The 21,810-nt window shown below is 46.7% G+C and overlaps 1 protein-coding gene across 4 annotated transcripts in view; it reads right to left on the reverse strand.

Annotated features, from left to right (window-relative positions):
- Positions 1-21,810, reverse strand: part of LOC123762713 (protein Skeletor knk) — a 145,938-nt gene that overhangs the window by 74,870 nt on the left and 49,258 nt on the right. Inside the window, exons 1-3 of one of the 4 annotated variants that reach the window (XM_045749424.2) lie at positions 9,757-10,171; positions 8,462-8,610; positions 6,844-6,952 (exon numbers count right to left, since the gene is read on the reverse strand). In XM_045749424.2, the coding sequence (XP_045605380.1) occupies positions 6,844-6,952; positions 8,462-8,556 (204 nt within the window). In that variant the 5' untranslated portion in view covers positions 8,557-8,610; positions 9,757-10,171. Of the gene's footprint in view, positions 1-6,843; positions 6,953-8,461; positions 8,611-8,985; positions 9,043-9,639; positions 9,659-9,756; positions 10,172-21,810 lie in introns of those variants that run through there. The other 3 variants (XM_069332245.1, XM_069332244.1, XM_045749423.2) reach the window with 3 other exon arrangements.

Genomic DNA, 21,810 nt, shown 5'->3' on the forward strand with positions numbered 1-21,810 from the left:
GGAGCCCCAGACATCTCACGCTGGCTATCCACCCATCAGTTCTGAGGCTGGATGTCAAAACTCGCGTAAAACCTCCGACCGGAGGGAGGGAGGGTTGCCGGGGAGCCTCCGGGTCTCACCCAGAAAATGGCGTTTCATTACATCCAACGCTGGTTTTCTGGGGGACGCCTCGTCGGCTCCCCGGAGCTAACTACCTACAGAGGAAGGTCAAAGGGACGGAACCGGGAGGCAGACACCACGCACCCCTCGACAGAAGCGAGACAACCGGCAGCAAATGCCAACCCAAGGCGACACAGCCCCGAAAGAGCCCGGGAACAATACGAGACAATGAGCAGCAAGGCCCCTGTACGAACACCAAAAGATCTGTGCCCGAATGACAGCAAGAACACGCCGCCCAGACGGCAGCATAAGCAGTGAAGCCACGAACGTCATGGGCATGGGTTAAGAACACAGGCAGGCTAGCCGCAATAACACGGCGGACAACCCGAGACACCGTCACCCGCGAACAGGGAAGAACGGAACCGGATCAACTCAAAGCGCGCCCCGGACATAGAGGGCGCGGCATGCAAATAACAGCAGAGGACCGCCACTGAACCCAAAACACAACACACCTGCGGCCCGACCAACCAAGCACCAACAAACCAAGAACCCCTCCAGAACGCAGCAGCCCCATCCCGTGCCAGAAAAGATGGAGATGGCTGCCACCGAACAACCAAAACACCAAGACCGAAGGAGCAGAAAATCCCCCGCGGAGGAGAGCAAGAAACCCAACCCGACCCCCAGAGGCAAATGCCAACAGGAAAAAAGAGCAGATGAAAAACAAACCGGAACCGAAGGGGCACCACCAACCGAGGAGAAGACAGAGCACGCTGGCCAGAGACCAGGACGGTGCAAGCGGCGCATGAACAGGCTGGAGGTGAGACAATGCATGAGACAGCTTACTAATGGCGCAGAAGCAACGCCAAGACCGAAAGCAAGCCGAAGCGGCTCTGCCAGCGCCGCACAAAACGAGGCGACAGTATGCGGCAAGAAGACGGCCCCCATCCCCCACCAGAAAACCAAGCCGACGCTAACAACCGCAGCCACCTAAGAAGAGACAGGAGGAAAAGGAAGGACCGCCAAAATACCCCATACTGCCGCCAAGAAGAAGCACGCAGGTGGGACACCAACAATGAAGCCACCAGACCACCAGGCGAGACACGCGAGGCAGAATGTAATCAGCCCCGACAAGGTTCACCCGAGCCCAGGAAAAGGCGGAGCCACGGGAAGATCTCAAGCGCGACCACCAAAGCCCAAGGCGGCAAAAAGGAGATGGAACTTCTGCTGAACAGAAAGCTCCCCAATGCGAGCAAGCCCGCCAGGAGATCAGAAACGACGGGTCCGAAGCGAGACATCGCAAGACCCTGACAACCAACAGGCAGGGCAAGCCAGGAAAACCGAAGGAGGTGTAAGAGTTGCCACCAGAACAGTACCCGAACCAAGGGGGTACGAGCAACGAAAACAGACCAAGACACATAAGCGCACTATATGACACAGACTGAAGGAATGCTCAAGAAGCCAAGGAACACACAAAGAAAACCCCTTCAGCAGAGGAGGAAACAAAGGGAACGCACAAGGAAGGGAAGCAGCAGAAACCGAACCCCTCCCCATACAGCAGCAAGTGCAGGCAAAACCGAGCAAAGGAAATGCCAGGGAAGCGACAGGGGAGAGGCAGGACGAAAAAACCAAAGCTCAAACCCCAGGAAACACAACCAGGGGTGGACAATCAGGCGTGGACAGAACCCACGCACACAGAAGGGCCAAGACAGGGACCTGAAGACCACAAAAAATAACTCAAGTAAACCCCCATATGCAAACCCCAGGCACAAAACAGCAGCAAAGTGCCACACCACAACCTGAGACAGGAACAAGGACATGCCACCACGAAACACGTTACCAATGCACACGTGCAGCAGCAACATGCACCACACGCAACATGTATGTAGCAACTTGTCTCTGCAAAGGCAGAGAACGGTGCAGGCAGACTCCAGGCCGACCCCAGACAGGGCCAACGGAGACACGACAGAACCCAGCAGGCCCAGGAACCCGCACACCAGGCGACCGATGGCGGAGAAACCTGCCCAATATCTGCTTGATGGGGTTCTGGGAGTTCATTTACTCCCCAAGCCCGGCCCAAGGCTAGGCTTGACTTGTGAAAGGTTGGTCCACCAGGCTGGTGCTTGGAGCGGCCCGCAGGCCCACATACCCACCACAGCCAGGATGGGCCGGAACCTCTATTAGAAAACAGGCTAGTGTTCTCTTGAAGTCCACAAATGTACCGGCAATATGGCGTATGCTCGCAGGTAGGACGTTTCACAACCACAGACCCCTGATGTTTATACAGTGTTCCCCAATTGTGTCTATGGCACCACTGCACTCCACTGGTACTATCCCGCATGTTCTTCCATATAGGCGGGACCAAAGAGCCAGAGCTCAAACCCCCCAAGCACAACCAGGTGAGCCCTACCAGGTGAGTACATAACCAGCACCACAACCCACACACCTCATAACACGAAGAGGTGGGTCTCTTGAATGACTCTGACACTAGCATGGGTTGAACATGCCTATGAGTGGGACTGGAAGGGTTGAAAAGGGAGTCACTGGTGTGCCAACGGTCTCATTTGTACAGAAATATACCTAAATAAAGACAGGTATATAAACATCTCCGCATCCAGCGCCCGGCCAAAAGACGCCAGACCACAGAAACTCACCTGTCGAACGGAGGAACAAACGTGACACGATCCAACAGTGCCAAGAAAATTCTGGGAGCACCGCCAGGTGAAGAAGCCAGAGCTGGACATGCAGGAGAGCAGGGTAGAGGCGAAGGAGGAGGCCCAATGGGAACCCAACCGGGCCACAAGTAGCCCAACTAGGCTACAAGTAGCCCAATACGGCGATCCGGACTAGGAGCAGACTGACGTTCCAACAATATGGGAAGTAGCGAAAACCTTCCCAAACCCTCGAGAACTCAGAAGCAAACACCAGTCCTGAAGGCACACAAAGGCACAGTCGCACCCGAGACCAAAAGTCATGTAGAACCCCAAGAACAGGGAAACATGAAGATACCCTATCCCAAAAAAGGGGGGAGCAACGGACAATAGCACCCACCTACAGGACGGAACCAACCAACTCAAAGGACAAGGAACTGAGCCCGGGGAGGTAGGAGGAAAAACCCACTCCGCGTAACCGCAAGCCCCGTCTAAAGGGGAGAACCCCCCCCCCGGTGGGTCCTATGGGGCCTAGGCCCCCCAAGTCAGCCCCTCCCCAGCCCCAGGAACCCACACGACAGGCCCCGGGGCCGAGCCGTCCCCCCAAAGCCCGAGCTGTACCAGAAAACTAGGGCAGCCGCGAGTTAAAAGCTCACGTTCTCTAAGGAAGGGAGCCCACTAGCAGACTCTTACAACACGGCTGGAGGAACAGGCTCGAATGCCCCCGTCACTACCCCGGAAGGGGAATTCCCCGAGACCGCCCGAGTCTCAAAACCATCGAACCCCACCCTGAACCTGCAGACGGTAAGGAAACGAATAGAGGCAGGAAAGGGGGGATCCAGGAGTGACAAGGGGGCGTAGAAGGAACCGAAGCAACCAACACCCCCATGTCCCAAAACTAACCAAAAAGGGGCAGTCCCAGGGAGCAAACAAACGAAAGCGTTGCCACCACCAAGGCTCAACGTGCAATGCCTCTGCTGCCTGCACCTGTTTAGTCAGCACACAACTGGGTAACCGAGACACTATGAGCAACAAAACTCGCAGGACTCCGAGTCGAAGTTGTCAACGACCCGACAGGCAGCAGACGGAGGCAAATACAGTGAGAGTCACCCTGAGACAAAGGGGCAGAACAACCCTCGAACTCGCACAAAGCGAGGGGGGACTCCGGGGTCACATCTATCGAACCCACGCATCCCCGTGAGGATTCCCAGGGTCCTGAGATGGAATCATGCTCAGGGAAGCCCAGGCAGGGTACTGCTAACCGGCGCCCAAGTCTACCAAATAATCTTCTAAGAACTGAATCCCAAGGATGCGTACACTCAAGGGGACCTAACAGGGGGAAACCACTAGAAGAAGGAAGAGTACTCAGTACACAAAGGGAAAGAACCAAGGCAGACCCCCCACCAGGCAGACAAACAAAAGAAAAGGAAAACCCCTCAAGAATACAGCGTACCCAAGCGAAACAGAGCCGGTTGCTATGATTGGTGAAAACAAGCTGTGCAGTATCCCGTGCCCCTTCCAGCATAAAACTGCCCCTCACCCTAAGGCAAACAAGGGAGACAGAACACTCTAGCACACAAAGGGCAGCCGAAAACCAAGCAGTAAACTGCCTAGCAGAGGCAAAACCCAAGGAACTTGAGAAAGATAACCCCAAGCCCCAAGGGCAGTGCTTACAGGGCACCTAGGGAAGGAAACCGTAGGTGCATGCAGCCCGAGTACTGGGGAATTACTCCTGGCTCATGCACAGCCTAGAAGACAGCCACCACACTCTAGGTACAGTGCTGAAACAACCACTGGAGCCGGAGCACATGACCGTTACCCATAGCATCAGTCTCAGAACTGAAGGGTGGATAACCAGGCAGGGGTCTGGGGCTTCCCCTTCCCCATCCCAGGGAGAGTGGAGCTGCGCAGACAGCGGATCAGCGACTTGTGACTTCATGCTCGTTTCTTTTTGGGGAATTCTATCCACTTGTTCGGTTTTTGGTGACTAGTGACCTCATGCTTATTTGCTTGTTTCTTTTTGGGGAATTCTATCCACTTTTTCGGCTTTTGGTAGCAATTTTCACCAGAATAGGGATTTGTTTTGAGACGCTTGCCTTTCTGGGTGCCTGTCCCGGTCGATTGCAGGCATAGAATGCTTCCAACCACACGGGGGGGGGGGGGGGGGGGTTCAATAGGCCATTGCTCCTCCATGCCTCTCTGAGGGGGCCAGGTTCTGGCTCGTGGTCTTCGGTAGGCCCATACACATGACTGATGCCAAAGTCTGACATTAGCATATCAGCTTGGATAAGCTCTGGGGAGCCAAAGTGGCTTCCCCCAGAAATCAGCAATGAATGTAATGATATGCAATTTTTTGGATGAGCCCCGGAGGCTCCCAGAAACTATCAAGCTGACGTGTGCCATATTTGTTCAGTGTGTCTCGGAGGACACACACTGGCTCTCACTGACACAATCAACACATTGGTGTCGACTTCACTTTGCCTCAGATCTACAAGATTTTGTTGAAGTTCTTGGTGTACTATTGCTCTTTGGCTCACTCATCAGCTCTATCATGTATTCGGAGGCCAACATGAGATGGAGACCACATGAAATGGACTGTTATCATCATTAATAATTTGGTTGTATTTGTGTCTAGCTTCAGACACGAGCATGTTACAGTTATGTCTTAAAGACTTGAGAGCAATTAAGGATGATAAAAAGTGACTTACAATTATTGTATCAAGTTTGTAGACTTGTACACATTTCAGTGCAAGGAGCAAGGCAAATAGTTCGGTCAGAAGGGTAGAGGCCCAGTTGTTTATACGGACTCCCCACTCAAAATATAAGCCATCGCCCATTGTCAGGACAACTGCACTTCCAGCTGCACCCGTGGGGCGGTGTAGGGAACCATCAGTGTACAGTATATGATTTGTTGGATGATGATTGCTTGTTTCCTTATTTTCTTTTTTGGGGAGTTCTTTTGTTCTGTTTGCATGTAGGTTGCAATTTTAACTAGTTAGAAGTTGGTATCAACCTGTTCTCTTACAAATTACGTCTGAATTTAGTTGTTTTCCCGTACGGCCGAAAATGGACGTACATAACTTGAAAATGAAAAATAATTTAAAATAAATTTTGGATTTTTTTTTTTCTAAAACAGCAAGTTAAGGATCCTCTTGTAGATTAGGAGGGCAGGAAGTTCTCTTAAGGTTTCAAAACGTCATGATTAACGAACAAATTCACAAGGGCCGTGACGAGGATTCGAGCCTGCGTCCGGGAGCATCCCAGACGCTGCCTTAATCGACTGAGCTACGACAGGGTTAAAAGAGTTGACTCTTTTAACCCTGTCGTAGCTCAGTCCATTAAGGCAGTGTCTGGGATGCTCCAGGACGCAGGTTCGAATCCTCGTCACGGCCCTTGTGGATTTGTTCATTTGATGCATCACGTTAGTGTGATCTCTGTGTGTAGTGATCGTTAACGGTTTCAATAAACCATTAATTGAACGTTTCATCCCCTAAACTAATCGAGTATAAGCCGGAAGGCTCAAACAGAAAATGGGACAGTACAGTACAGGACATCAATTTTGTGAGCTGATTTAATTTCAAATTACGTCATTTTTGGCCATAGCGTGCATACGCGTGAAAAGCGACATTATTTTATGAGGACGGGTTGGGTATTGGTCGCCTACCTTTCTGGGTGCCTTCCCCGGTCGATGGAAGACATGACAAAAATCTAAATATACAGTGCTCATATGACCATTACTCCCTGCACCTCTCTGAGGGGGTCACAGGTTCTGGCTCGTAGTCCCTGGTAAGTAAAGAACTCCAAGGACTGATGGCATCAAACCAGTATGGCACATGTCAGTTTGATAGCTTAAGGGGGCCGACGGGGCTCCCCACAGAAAGCATGAATTACTAAAGTACTGTATGAGCGTGGCAGAGGAATTTAAAGTTGACACTACTGTACTGTAGTACCGTTTCTGACAAAACTAATGCAGAAGATTTTCTAGGTTATTGCCAGGGAAGAAAAAGTTCTGGTGGAAAAGATTCTGAGAGCAAAACACTGCATTTAATTTTCCATGTTGTTAATAATAACATATGTCATTACTCATTCTGCTTACCAATCTGCTGAGGTCGTATATTGCAAGCCACTTAATCTCTGGGATGGTCTTCTTATCAGGGAGCGTGAGTGTGATATCTTTATTAAGGTAACGGTCCAAGATATTGGTCCTGAGAAGGAAGAGTTGTGTAAGTATGAGTTCAGAATTTAAACAATTAGCAAATTCATATTCTAGGCAAACATAAAAACTAATTTCTCCTTACATTTTTTTTGTTGCATAATAGTTTTAATAAAGCTGCCCTTTGTGGCAAGTGTATACTATGACACGACCCTATGAAATCATAATAAAAGGGGATATATTGCAGTAATTTTGAACATGAGCAGTATTGTATATTACATGTGTCAACTATATTACATGTGTCAACATGTATATTACATGTGTCTTGTGTCAACTACATTTACAAAACCCTGTTCTTAAATGCAAATCCTTGTCTGAAACTCTTCTTGGACAGATGTAATAGGACCCATTATCACCACATCAGAAATAAATATCTCTTTGATACCCCCAGAGTTAAACTTAATCTGTGTAAACACTCTATGCAAATAAAGGGACCCAGTTTATGGAACTCACTCCCTACTGAATTGAAAAGCTGTCCAACTTTTACATCATTCAAAATCAATACTAAAAAGTACCTAATTTCATCTTCATAGTTTTTCACTTTTTGCCTTAAAATTGCACTGTATCAATTGCTACCCAATCTCCCAACCTTTATGTTCCCAATTTGAACATCTTTACCATTGTGATCATTGCTGTTTTCCTATATGTGCTGCCAATCTGTTGTATGGTGTTTATAAATCTTGTTTATCTGTATCTTTTGCTACCCAGTCTCCCAATCTTTATATACCCAATCTGAACATCTTTACCATTGTGATCATTGCTGTCTTATATGTGCTGCCAATCTGCTGAATGGTGTCTATTAACCTTTAACCTTGTTTAAATTACTAATCAAGCTGTCAATGTAATCAATCAGAGCTTTAATATAACAATGTGCTTTAATATACCTACTTATCTCTCTCATCTCATTTTTCTCTTGTAATGTATCTTTATCATTTATCAATTCTGATTGAAATTACCTACTTAAAATTATCTGCTAGATTAAGGACCTGCCCGAAACGCTGTGCGTACTAGTGGCTTTACAAGAATGTAAATACTGTACTATCCAATGTATTCTCACAAACCCAATGTACCTTCTTGTATATATACAAATAAATAAATAAATAAATAAACATGTAATGTTGCACTATTTCATTGGTCCTAAGTTCTGACTGGTCCTGAGTGATTGGTTCAACATGGTCCTGAGTTCTCACTGGTCCTGAGTGATTGGTTCAACATGGTCCTGAGTTCTCACTGGTCCTGAGTGATTGGTTCAACATGCAATGCAACATTTAAAATCAATAATAATTATTATAGTATATAAAATTGAGAGATTTTAAACATTATTTCCTGCTTGGCTTCTTTTTAGTTGAATAATGTTTCCCTGTTATACAATTGGTACTGTATTTTAAATTGAAGACTACATAGGTTTCTTCCTATCGTTGAAATGTGCACTGGAGTACATAAAGGAAAGTGTGTTGCAAATTTTGCACACATATATGAATAACAGAATTTTTTTTCTTACCTGCCGAGCTCATTAGGAACAATGAAACCTTGGGGTCCTGGACGGGGTCTCGAGCCAGCCCAGAAGAATGTGTCGCCACCATTACCATCGTACATAAAACCCTTTATTAAAAATGTTGTTTCGTCGACAGCATAGACATCGCCACCCACCTGCAAGTCATATATTCTCTGTATGATTGACTGATTGATTGATAAAGATTAAGCCACCCAAGACGTGGCATGGGCATGAATAGCCCATAATTCTCTGTATGAGGATGAAAATGCTGTATAACCTGAAATAACTCTCACTTACTGAAAGAAAGCAGCTAAAGAGTTGTTACAAGCATCCATGATATACAAAGGTCGTTCCAGGAAACACTTCAGAGAACAAAGTGACCTTAACCACTGTGCTGCGCGGAGTTTATTGAGAAATTCCCCGGTGCGCATGAAATGAAGTGTTTCTAAAAAATTCTTTTTTCTTCGTAAAATGATAAATATCCTTCCCTGAACATGTCTATGTAAAAATAAGTACCAAATTCCACTTACTTTGGCTGTAGGGACGTGGACAAGATGCGCTTGTGACGTCATCAGGGCCTGGTCGCCCGTGTGTGACTCGCCCAGACACGGTCGCGCGGGCCATTCAAGCACCGGGTGTTGCCACAAATATATTTTCAATTATTTGTTTTATGCATTTCCAATGCGGTTTTATTTGTTTTTTTTATTGTATATGATGCATATTTGTGTCCTTTACAATATGTATACAGTAGAACGTTCATAATGTTCCATGGAACTGTGATACATGTGTCAGTAATGTGGCCACAATAAATGTTTATTGTCGCAATATTACCTGTTAACAAATCACTAAAATTACAATATGTACAGTTTCACACACTATTTACACAGTAACACATTGTATTACACACTCAGTACTTCGGAAGTGAGTAATAATCAACGAAGTAGTCCATGGTACACAGCGCGACTTCACTCTCGGTGCATCAGGTACAGATAAATTTTCGCTTTCTGTTTCTTCATTCTGTGTGCTTGCAAATAACGCACTCACGTACACCCTTGGCTTTAGAACTTGTAGGTTGTATGTAGCCAAGCTTGTAAAGCATAAGGTAGTATTGAAAAGATCAATTTGTAAGGTAGTCTTGAAAAGATCGCCTTGTATGGTCCCACACAGGAAGAGATTCAGCTTACCTCAAGAGTGTCCGTCAGTCAGGAAGAGATTCAGCTTACCTCAAGAGTGTCCGTCAGTCAGGAAGAGATTTAGCTTACCTCAAGAGTGTCCGTCAGCCAGGAAGAGATTCGGCTTACCTCAAGAGTGTCCGTCAGTCAGGAAGAGATTCAGCTAGCCTCGAAGAGTGTCCGTCAGTCAAGAAGAGATTCAGCTAGCCTCGAAGAGTGTCCGTCAGTCAAGAAGAGATTCAGCTATTCTTGAAAATATCTATGGAAACACCACCATGGAAGCCGCTACCACTGTTCATCTATGCTATTTGTATCAGATGCATCATCACTGAACGCAGAAAACGATTCATCTAAGTATCATCTAAATAAATAGCATAGGATTTCAAGGGTGACGCTCAGAGCTACAACTGGATACGCTCCCTATATCGTCCTTATAGGTGCTGTACCACTGGCATCCGACCTTTGTGTTAGGTCCTTATTGCGCCTGGCTTCCCCAATATTATGACCCTTATGTTCTTCAACCAATAAGGTTTGAATTTCACCGACAGAGCGTTATCTTTCAACGCTGCGTCGGACAGGTGTTTGGGAGCCAGAGGCGCGTGTACCACCCATGGTTGCTCATTGAGTACTAACCCAGCCAGCAGCCCTAGGGCATTCTGGGATTTTTTTCCAAGATGGCTGCCTCTCACTGGAGGTCCTAAGAATCCATTTCGTACACAACCAACCTCGTACACATTTAGATTGGTTACGAAAAATCAAAACGAGTTTTCTCGGTTGGCGCAGTTTTCAGGCCGACCGAGAAAACTTGGTTGGCGCAGTTAAGTGGTTAAGCAACACTTTAACACTAGTGTTCCCTGGACAAATGTTGAAGATCTATTGAAGATCACACACAATGGTGTGTATGTGAAGATGAGTGCAAGAAAGGGTTATGTGTGTGATGATGAGGACAAGAGGAGGGTATGTGTGAGAAGATGAGGGCATTAGTGGTATCTGTGTGAGTATGGACATATGAACCCACTCTTTGACTATGGACATATGAACCCACTCTTTGACTATGGACATGAACCCACTCTTTGACTATGGACATGAACCCACTCTTTGCCTATGGACATGAACCCACTCTTTGACTATGGACATGAACCCACTCTTTGACTATGGACATGAACCCACTCTTTGACTATGGACATGAACCCACTCTTTGACTATGGACATGAACCCACTCTTTGACTGGACATATGAACCCACTCTTTGACTATGGACATATGAACCCACTCTTTGACTATGGGCATGAACCCACTCTGACTATGAACATAAACCCACTCTTTGACTATGGACATATGAACCCACTCTTTGACTATGGACATGAACCCACTCTTTGACTATGGACATATGAACCCACTCTTTGACTATGGACATATGAACCCACTCTTTGACTATGGACATGAACCCACTCTTTGACTATGGACATGAACCCACTCTTTGACTATGGACATATGAACCCACTCTTTGACTATGGACATGAACCCACTCTTTGACTATGGACATGAACCCACTCTTTGACTATGGACATATGAACCCACTCTTTGACTATGGACATGAACCCACTCTTTGACTATGGGCATGAACCCACTCTTTGACTATGGACATGAACCCACTCTTTGACTATGGACATGAACCCACTCTTTGACTATGGACATGAACCCACTCTTTGACTATGGACATGAACCCACTCTTTGACTATGGACATGAACCCACTCTTTGACTATGGACATGAACCCACTCTTTGACTATGGACATGAACCCACTCTTTGACTATGGACATGAACCCACTCTTTGACTATGAGCATGAACCCACTCTTTGACTATGGGCATGAACCCACTCTTTGACTATGAGCATGAACCCACTCTTTGACTATGGACATGAACCCACTCTTTGACTATGAGCATGAACCCACTCTTTGACTATGGGCATGAACCCACTCTTTGACTATGAGCATGAACCCACTCCTTGACTATGGACATGAACCCACTCTTTGACTATGGACATATGAACCCACTCTTTGACTTTGGGCATGAACCCACTCTTTGACTATGGACATATGAACCCACTGTTTGACTATGGACATATTAACCCACTCTTTGACTATGGACATATGAACCCACTGTTTGACTATGGACATATGAACCCACTCTTTGACTATGGACATATGAACCCACTGTTTGACTATGGACATATGAACCCACTCTTTGACTATGGACATATGAACCCACTGTTTGACTATGGACATATGAACCCACTCTTTGACTATGGACATATGAACCCACTCTTTGACTATGGACATATGAACCCACTCTTTGACTATGGACATATGAACCCACTGTTTGACTATGGACATATGAACCCACTCTTTGACTATGGACATATGAACCCACTGTTTGACTATGGACATATGAACCCACTCTTTGACTATGGACATATGAACCCACTGTTTGACTATGGACTTATGAACCCACTCTTTGACTATAGACATATGAACCCACTCTTTGACTATGGACATATGAACCCACTGTTTGACTATGGACATATGAACCCACTGTTTGACTATGGACATATGAACCCACTCTTTGACTATAGACATATGAACCCACTCTTTGACTATGGACATATGAACCCACTCTTTGACTATGGACATATGAACCCACTCTTTGACTATGGACATATGAACTCACTCTTTGACTATGGACATATGAACCCACTCTTTGACTATGGACATATGTTATGATCTCAGCCTACAGGAGAAACGAGTCTCCCTCCTTGAGAGTTATTCGTCAAGCCTGACCTGATTAGAAGGTCTAGCAAAATTTGAGGTGATAACCCATATGTAAAATGGCTGGTTGGATATGTAAAACAATTTAAGATTATGGGCAGTAAGTAAGGAAATAGATAAATGACTGGCTAGGAGATGTGGACATTTTGCTGGAGGCGTGAGGCTCGCTTCCGGAGGACCTTGACCTCACTTGAGTGCCAGACATCGCAGGGGGAAGCCGCGCTCCGTTGAGCTCCCGTCAGAAGGGAACCCCTAGTGATATATCTCGAAGAGAAGAGAAGTGTGCGGACGTACCAGCTGTGGAATCGAGCTGGGAACGTTGTGGTCTCAAGTCCTGGTCGACGAGCAGATATTAAATCGCCCAGAAGCATTATTGTGGGCCGTGGGAGCGCCCTGACCAGACGCCGTCAGAGGGAAAGCGCCCTCGACCAATTAATCTGTGGTAAGCACGATATACGCCAGTTCATAGTGATCACTTGTAGTTGGTCGTGTGCCCAGCGACAGTAGCGATGTTTATTTATAAGTTAGACATGTTTTAATAAGGCAGAAGGCCTGAAATAGGAGAGTGAAGAGGGAGGAGCACGGAGCGACGTCCGTCCGCTCTGAGCGCTGGCGGACGACTGAGGGAGCCCGGCTCCGGATGGAGGAAGACCCTCCCAGTGAGTGAGGACCGCCGCCAGGCGAGGTGGAGTATGGACCCGCCCAAAACGAGGGAGTCCACTCTCACTGTATGTAGAGGACAGATAGAGGTTTGAGGCAAGCATATTGTGTGGTTATTTTTGTTTATGTGTTAAAGGGGAACATTTTATTGGAGTGTCGATGGGTTGCAGGTTTGTTCTTTGGGGAAGAAGTTGCTGAGAACTTCGAAGCCAGCAGATGATGTAGCTGATGAGACTCCAAGGTAGTGGAGCAGAGGACCTCGAGCTGTGAGGAGAAGCAGCAGTGAAGAGGAGTGTCACGTGCTTCTGTAGAGGTGGTGTAGCAGCCAAGAGAGCTGTGGAAGAACCTAACAGAAGGGTGAAGCACCGTAGTTGCACAAGGAAACTTCATGATAGCAGCCTGGAGGAGCTGCAGAGGATCCTGGTAGTGAAGCCCGGAAGAACCTAAGGATATTAGGGTTGTGAACTTCCAGAGGTGGAAGGGGAAGTTCTGGTGGATTACTTATAGGGAGTTGATAGTGTTTGGTTGTCATTAGCGTGCAAGACGCAGTGAGAGGTGAGTGACTGTTTGTATTCTTATGTCAAGGAGTGATTTAGTCTGAAGCTTAGAGTTGCAGTCGTAGGCTTGATTACCTACAGATGTATGCGTTCTAGGACTGATATTGATCGATTAATCATTGTTGTGTATCAATGAACATTTATACTGGTATATGTTATTGCATTCAAATGCTGATTTTCTATATATACATTATCTTGCTGATAGTGCAACAGTGTGTGTAGGCTTGATCAACTTGAGGAGGTTAATAGTATCAGGTGGTGAACCAGGAGATAGGATACCACTTGATAAGCTGATAATAGAGTTCTGATGGTATTGGAGTGCAACCTGATTGTGATATTATAGAGTATAGGATTCATTATTATTATATGTGTGTATGTATCGTGTATGTGCTTTGTCCAGTAAATGTGTCACAATTTGCTGGTGTTTGCCCTTGTCCTAGTGAGGCTTCCCAGGAGGTAGTAAAGAAGGAGAGAGAAAGAACCAAGAACCACTGCTGTGGACAGGGTAAGAGGTAATACTAGTAAGTCATAGGGGATTGAGGAGATCATATCTCATAAGGAGAGAGTGGGGAGTCACAGCGGCTCGAGTGGGTGTGTGCACGTGACAACGAGGCTAAGTGTTGGAGCCGCATCCCCTAAACGTGTGACGTTGAGCCCCTCTCCAAGAGCCAGAAGCGCCAAGGGTGATCTCCTAGTATAAGCACTCTGCCGAGTTGTGGGTTGGGTTGTCCATAGAGAAGGATCGACGACGACAACACCAACCAACCCACGAGTCTATAATAAAATTGGGGGCCTGTCCGGGAGAGTGAACTGACACACCCACACCCTGTCCAAGAGTGGATTTGTACACCCCTGCTGAGATAAACTGTGTGACCGCAGGTGTATACTCTCTCTCTTGGGAAGACTCACAGGACAAAGATGGATAAGGTGCAAGCATTTGTGGAGTCAGGCAAGCCTAAGGACTTGGAAGGTTGCACGAAGGATCAATTGAAACAAATAGCAGAAAAATGTGGCATCAGGTTGAAAGCATCTAAAGTAGCTGGGATGAAGGATGAGATCCTGAGGCAGTTAAGAGCCAAAAATGAAGCGGCAGAACAAGGAGCCCAGGAAGGAGCTGAAAGTAGAAAGGAGGATGATGGGCAGGATGACGTGAGATCCCAGGGATCCAGTAGGAGCAGCAAGAGTAGCCGCAGTAGCAGGAGTAGCCGGAATAGGAGCTTGGAGAGATTCCAGTTAGAGCTCCAGATGCAGCGTGAGGACAAGGAGAGACAGTTCCAGCTGGAAAAGATGAAATTAGAACTCCAGATGAAAAATGAAGCCGAGAAGGAAAAAGAGAAAACCAGGCTGGAAGTAGAAAAAGAGAAAACCAGGCTGGAAGTAGAAAAAGAGAAAACCAGGTTGGAAGTAGAAAAAGAGAAAACCAGAGTAAGGGAACTGGAGTTGGAACAAGAAAAAGAAAAAGCCCAGGTCGAAAAAGAAAAAGAGAGAACAAAACAAATGCAGATAGAAGCGAATAGAACCTTGGCTGAGCAAAGGATTGAACATGGGTTGCCAGAGAGCACCACCCAGGTATCACACCCACCAGATGTTAGGGTTAGGGAGAAGGACATTCCCTTGTTTGTTCCCGAAGAGGCAGAGAGCTTTTTCGAGCATTTTGAAAAAGTAGCCAGCATCAAGGAGTGGCCACAGGAGGAATGGGCCCAGCTGGTCCAGTTAAGATTGACCGGTGCAGCCAGGGAGGCATACACCCAATTGTCACTGGAAGAGTGCCAGGATTATGCCACAGTAAAGAGCAGCATATTGCGCTCGTTTCAGTTAACCCCAGAAGCTTATAGAAAGCGCTTCAGAGAGATGAGCAAAGTTGGAGCATGTACGTTTGCTGAGACAGCAAGAGATCTGGAAAGACAATTCCAGAAGTGGATTGAGGCTGCTGGAGTTGGATCTTATGCTGACCTGAAGCAACTAATGGTCATGGAGAAGTTCTTGGAGATGATGCATCCCGAAACAAAGTTCAAGATCCAAGAAGCAGGGATAAAGGAGGTGAAAGATGCCGCAGATAGGGCGGATATGATTACTGAAGCGTACAAGAGCTTAAGGGAGAACAGAGTGAAGAATGAGGTGAGACGCAGCAATGGCAGATCCAATGGAGTCTGGGGAGGAAGAAATTATGAGAGACCCAGAAGAGTCTGGGGTGAGAAAAATTTTGATAAATGGGCAGATAAAAGTAAGTACCCTAAAACTCAGAAGAGTAGGTCGCGCACTTCGTCTGAAAGTGAAGATGGAGGAGCTAAACGAGAAACTAATCGTGATCCAGGGAATCAAGAATCCAGTAAAGCTCCACAGAGTACGAGTAGTACGTCTGGCCCGAGGAACTCTCATGTGAGTGGGCAGAGTCAGAGCTACTCTGGTACGTATAGGAGAGATTTCTCCCAGATGAGATGTTACAATTGTAACGGATTGGGTCACGTGATGCGAGATTGTCGGCAGGGCAAGAGAGTTGTGACCCTGGCCATGTGTGACCCCCTAGGTAAATATACTAATGTGTTCCGAGACAAACCACAGAGATCAAACTTAGTGAACGAGAGGTATAGGCCGTTCATGAGCAAAGGTTGGATCAGTATAGGAGGCCAACCTGAGGTAGAAGTTGGTATCTTAAGAGATACCGGAGCTAATCAGAGCTTGATTGTGAGAAGCCTGATTGGGAATGATCGACGATTAGCTGGCAGGAGTAGGATGAAAGTATATGGGTTATTGTCTGAGAGTGACATGCCCGTATGTACTGTCCAGCTAAGGTCGGAATATGTGTCGGCAGAGGTGATGTTGGGAGAATGCCCCGAGATACCTGTTCCAGGAGTCCAAGTGATCCTGGGGAATGACTTGTGCGGGACAAAGGTGTTGCCGAGAGTCGTAGCGGAGACCGTGCCAGAGGAGTGCCCAGAAGGCCACTGCACGTGTGGGACACCTGAGAGTGTGAACCTGACTGACATCCGAGGAGATGAGTCAGGAGACCGCAAAGCCATTGAGTACCCTGTCTCGGTAGTGATGAAGACAGAGGTGGCCGACGAGGAAGACACTGGAGAAGGTGAGACAGTGTCGATTCAGCCGGTGGAAGAGATCGATATAGACATAGCGTGGCTGTTTGATGAAGGTCCAGCCCAGGAAAATGAAGTCTCGGTGAGGTCGAAAGTGAAGATGACCCAGCCGAAGAAGAATCATGTGAAGAGAGCGGACCTGAGTAGAGCCCAGACTGCTGAAACTAAGAGTTGGAAGGTGAATGCAACTGTGCTGAGTATGAATGAGGAAAGATGTGGACATACTGAGGACGGGAGTAGAGCGTCACGTTGTCCACGAGCACAGAGGCATAGGGATAGTGGAGTTAAGTTGTTTGAGATGTCAGGAGTCGACATGTTTCACAGAAAACGTGGAGGAGAGATAGTGAAGAAGAGTAATAGCCGGGAAAATGAAAGGAGAAGAGACAGTATGTGTGGAGAGATGCTTACGAGCACTCTGGGAGAGGCAAGACGACGCGTACGGTCGAATGCTGTTGGATGTAGTACAGCGCTCGAAGAAACTTTTAGGGAACGAAGAAGAGTTGAAGGAGAAGAAATGGAGTTGTATAGAGGTGAAAAGTGGGGGAAGAGGAAGATGATACAAGCATGGAGGAATAGAAGAAAGCCGAGGACTCGGTGGGAGTCGAACAGGATGATGTCTTGGATAAATGAGGAGACGCAAGGGAGGATAGTTGGTGAAGACGAGGGAGTGAAGTATGATGACAGGAGGCGAAAGTATAACGGCAGTAGATGGAAGTGTGAAAACGACAGAGGAGGTACAGACAGTAGATGTCTGACTCTGGATGTGAAGAGAGGAAGACGAGGAAACGGAGGGTGGAAACAATAAGTAGAGTGGACCGATGGAGTGCAGGCGTCCAAGGAGGACAGCCTAGCCAAGAGGTGCCAGAGAAGTCAAATCGTTTGTGAGAAGATCATATTTCTGGCGAGTTGTGAGCCAGATGTTGCAAGGAGCAACGAACTAGTTGTAGACTCCTACGGGAGTATGTAAACAGACTAACCGGTCGAACCAAGCGGTTGAGGAACGAGACAGTGTGGTGGCGGATGTATTATCCCGAGCTTTGCCACTGGAATAACTCTCAAAAATAAGGGGAGGGGAGTGTTATGATCTCAGCCTACAGGAGAAACGAGTCTCCCTCCTTGAGAGTTATTCGTCAAGCCTGACCTGATTAGAAGGTCTAGCAAAATTTGAGGTGATAACCCATATGTAAAATGGCTGGTTGGATATGTAAAACAATTTAAGATTATGGGCAGTAAGTAAGGAAATAGATAAATGACTGGCTAGGAGATGTGGACATTTTGCTGGAGGCGTGAGGCTCGCTTCCGGAGGACCTTGACCTCACTTGAGTGCCAGACATCGCAGGGGGAAGCCGCGCTCCGTTGAGCTCCCGTCAGAAGGGAACCCCTAGTGATATATCTCGAAGAGAAGAGAAGTGTGCGGACGTACCAGCTGTGGAATCGAGCTGGGAACGTTGTGGTCTCAAGTCCTGGTCGACGAGCAGATATTAAATCGCCCAGAAGCATTATTGTGGGCCGTGGGAGCGCCCTGACCAGACGCCGTCAGAGGGAAAGCGCCCTCGACCAATTAATCTGTGGTAAGCACGATATACGCCAGTTCATAGTGATCACTTGTAGTTGGTCGTGTGCCCAGCGACAGTAGCGATGTTTATTTATAAGTTAGACATGTTTTAATAAGGCAGAAGGCCTGAAATAGGAGAGTGAAGAGGGAGGAGCACGGAGCGACGTCCGTCCGCTCTGAGCGCTGGCGGACGACTGAGGGAGCCCGGCTCCGGATGGAGGAAGACCCTCCCAGTGAGTGAGGACCGCCGCCAGGCGAGGTGGAGTATGGACCCGCCCAAAACGAGGGAGTCCACTCTCACTGTATGTAGAGGACAGATAGAGGTTTGAGGCAAGCATATTGTGTGGTTATTTTTGTTTATGTGTTAAAGGGGAACATTTTATTGGAGTGTCGATGGGTTGCAGGTTTGTTCTTTGGGGAAGAAGTTGCTGAGAACTTCGAAGCCAGCAGATGATGTAGCTGATGAGACTCCAAGGTAGTGGAGCAGAGGACCTCGAGCTGTGAGGAGAAGCAGCAGTGAAGAGGAGTGTCACGTGCTTCTGTAGAGGTGGTGTAGCAGCCAAGAGAGCTGTGGAAGAACCTAACAGAAGGGTGAAGCACCGTAGTTGCACAAGGAAACTTCATGATAGCAGCCTGGAGGAGCTGCAGAGGATCCTGGTAGTGAAGCCCGGAAGAACCTAAGGATATTAGGGTTGTGAACTTCCAGAGGTGGAAGGGGAAGTTCTGGTGGATTACTTATAGGGAGTTGATAGTGTTTGGTTGTCATTAGCGTGCAAGACGCAGTGAGAGGTGAGTGACTGTTTGTATTCTTATGTCAAGGAGTGATTTAGTCTGAAGCTTAGAGTTGCAGTCGTAGGCTTGATTACCTACAGATGTATGCGTTCTAGGACTGATATTGATCGATTAATCATTGTTGTGTATCAATGAACATTTATACTGGTATATGTTATTGCATTCAAATGCTGATTTTCTATATATACATTATCTTGCTGATAGTGCAACAGTGTGTGTAGGCTTGATCAACTTGAGGAGGTTAATAGTATCAGGTGGTGAACCAGGAGATAGGATACCACTTGATAAGCTGATAATAGAGTTCTGATGGTATTGGAGTGCAACCTGATTGTGATATTATAGAGTATAGGATTCATTATTATTATATGTGTGTATGTATCGTGTATGTGCTTTGTCCAGTAAATGTGTCACAATTTGCTGGTGTTTGCCCTTGTCCTAGTGAGGCTTCCCAGGAGGTAGTAAAGAAGGAGAGAGAAAGAACCAAGAACCACTGCTGTGGACAGGGTAAGAGGTAATACTAGTAAGTCATAGGGGATTGAGGAGATCATATCTCATAAGGAGAGAGTGGGGAGTCACAGCGGCTCGAGTGGGTGTGTGCACGTGACAACGAGGCTAAGTGTTGGAGCCGCATCCCCTAAACGTGTGACGTTGAGCCCCTCTCCAAGAGCCAGAAGCGCCAAGGGTGATCTCCTAGTATAAGCACTCTGCCGAGTTGTGGGTTGGGTTGTCCATAGAGAAGGATCGACGACGACAACACCAACCAACCCACGAGTCTATAATACATATGAACCCACTCTTTGACTATGGACATATGAACCCACTCTTTGACTATGGACATATGAACCCACTCTTTGACTATGGACATATGAACCCACTCTTTGACTATGGACATATGAACCCACTCTTTGACTATGGACATATGAACCCACTCTTTGACTATGGACATATGAACCCACTCTTTGACTATGGACATATGAACCCACTCTTTGACTATGGACATATGAACCCACTCTTTGACTATGGACATATGAACCCACTCTTTGACTATGGACATATGAACCCACTCTTTGACTATGGACATATGAACCCACTCTTTGACTATGGACATATGAACCCACTCTTTGACTATGGACATATGAACCCACTCTTTGACTATGGACATATGAACCCACTCTTTGACTATGGACATGAACCCACTCTTTGACTATGGACATGAACCCACTCTTTGACTATGGACATGAACCCACTCTTTGACTATGGACATGAACCTACTCTTTGACTATGGACATGAACCCACTCTTTGACTATGGACATGAACCCACTCTTTGACTATGGACATATGAACCCACTCTTTGACTATGGACATATGAACCCACTCTTTGACTATGGGCATGAACCCACTCTGACTATGAACATGAACCCACTCTTTGACTATGGACATATGAACCCACTCTTTGACTATGGACATATGAACCCACTCTTTGACTATGGACATGAACCCACTCTTTGACTATGGACATATGAACCCACTCTTTGACTATGGACATATGAACCCACTCTTTGACTATGGACATGAACCCACTCTTTGACTATGGACATATGAACCCACTCTTTGACTATGGACATGAACCCACTCTTTGACTATGGACATGAACCCACTCTTTGACTATGGGCATGAACCCACTCTTTGACTATGGACATGAACCCACTCTTTGACTATGGACATGAACCCACTCTTTGACTTTGGGCATGAACCCACTCTTTGACTATGGACATGAACCCACTCTTTGACTATGGACATGAACCCACTCTTTGACTATGGACATATGAACCCACTCTTTGACTATGGACATATGAACCCACTCTTTGACTATGGACATGAACCCACTCTTTGACTATGAGCATGAACCCACTCTTTGACTATGGACATGAACCCACTCTTTGACTATGGACATGAACCCACTCTTTGACTATGAGCATGAACCCACTCTTTGACTATGAGCATGAACCCACTCTTTGACTATGGACATGAACCCACTCTTTGACTATGGACATGAACCCACTCTTTGACTATGGACATGAACCCACTCTTTGACTATGGACATGAACCCACTCTTTGACTATGGACATGAACCCACTCTTTGACTATGAGCATGAACCCACTCTTTGACTATGGACATGAACCCACTCTTTGACTATGGGCATGAACCCACTCTTTGACTATGGGCATGAACCCACTCTTTGACTATGGACATGAACCCACTCTTTGACTATGGACATGAACCCACTCTTTGACTATGGACATATGAACCCACTCTTTGACTATGGACATATGAACCCACTGTTTGACTATGGACATATGAACCCACTCTTTGACTATGGACATATGAACCCACTCTTTGACTATGGACATATGAACCCACTCTTTGACTATGGACATATGAACCCACTGTTTGACTATGGACATATGAACCCACTCTTTGACTATGGACATATGAACCCACTCTTTGACTATGGACATATGAACCCACTCTTTGACTATGGACATGAACCCACTCTTTGACTATGGACATGAACCCACTCTTTGACTATGGACATATGAACCCACTCTTTGACTATGGACATATGAACCCACTCTTTGACTATGGACATGAACCCACTCTTTGACTATGAGCATGAACCCACTCTTTGACTATGGA

This window comes from Procambarus clarkii, chromosome 27 (assembly GCF_040958095.1).
Source record: "Procambarus clarkii isolate CNS0578487 chromosome 27, FALCON_Pclarkii_2.0, whole genome shotgun sequence".
Lineage (NCBI taxonomy): Eukaryota > Metazoa > Arthropoda > Malacostraca > Decapoda > Cambaridae > Procambarus > Procambarus clarkii.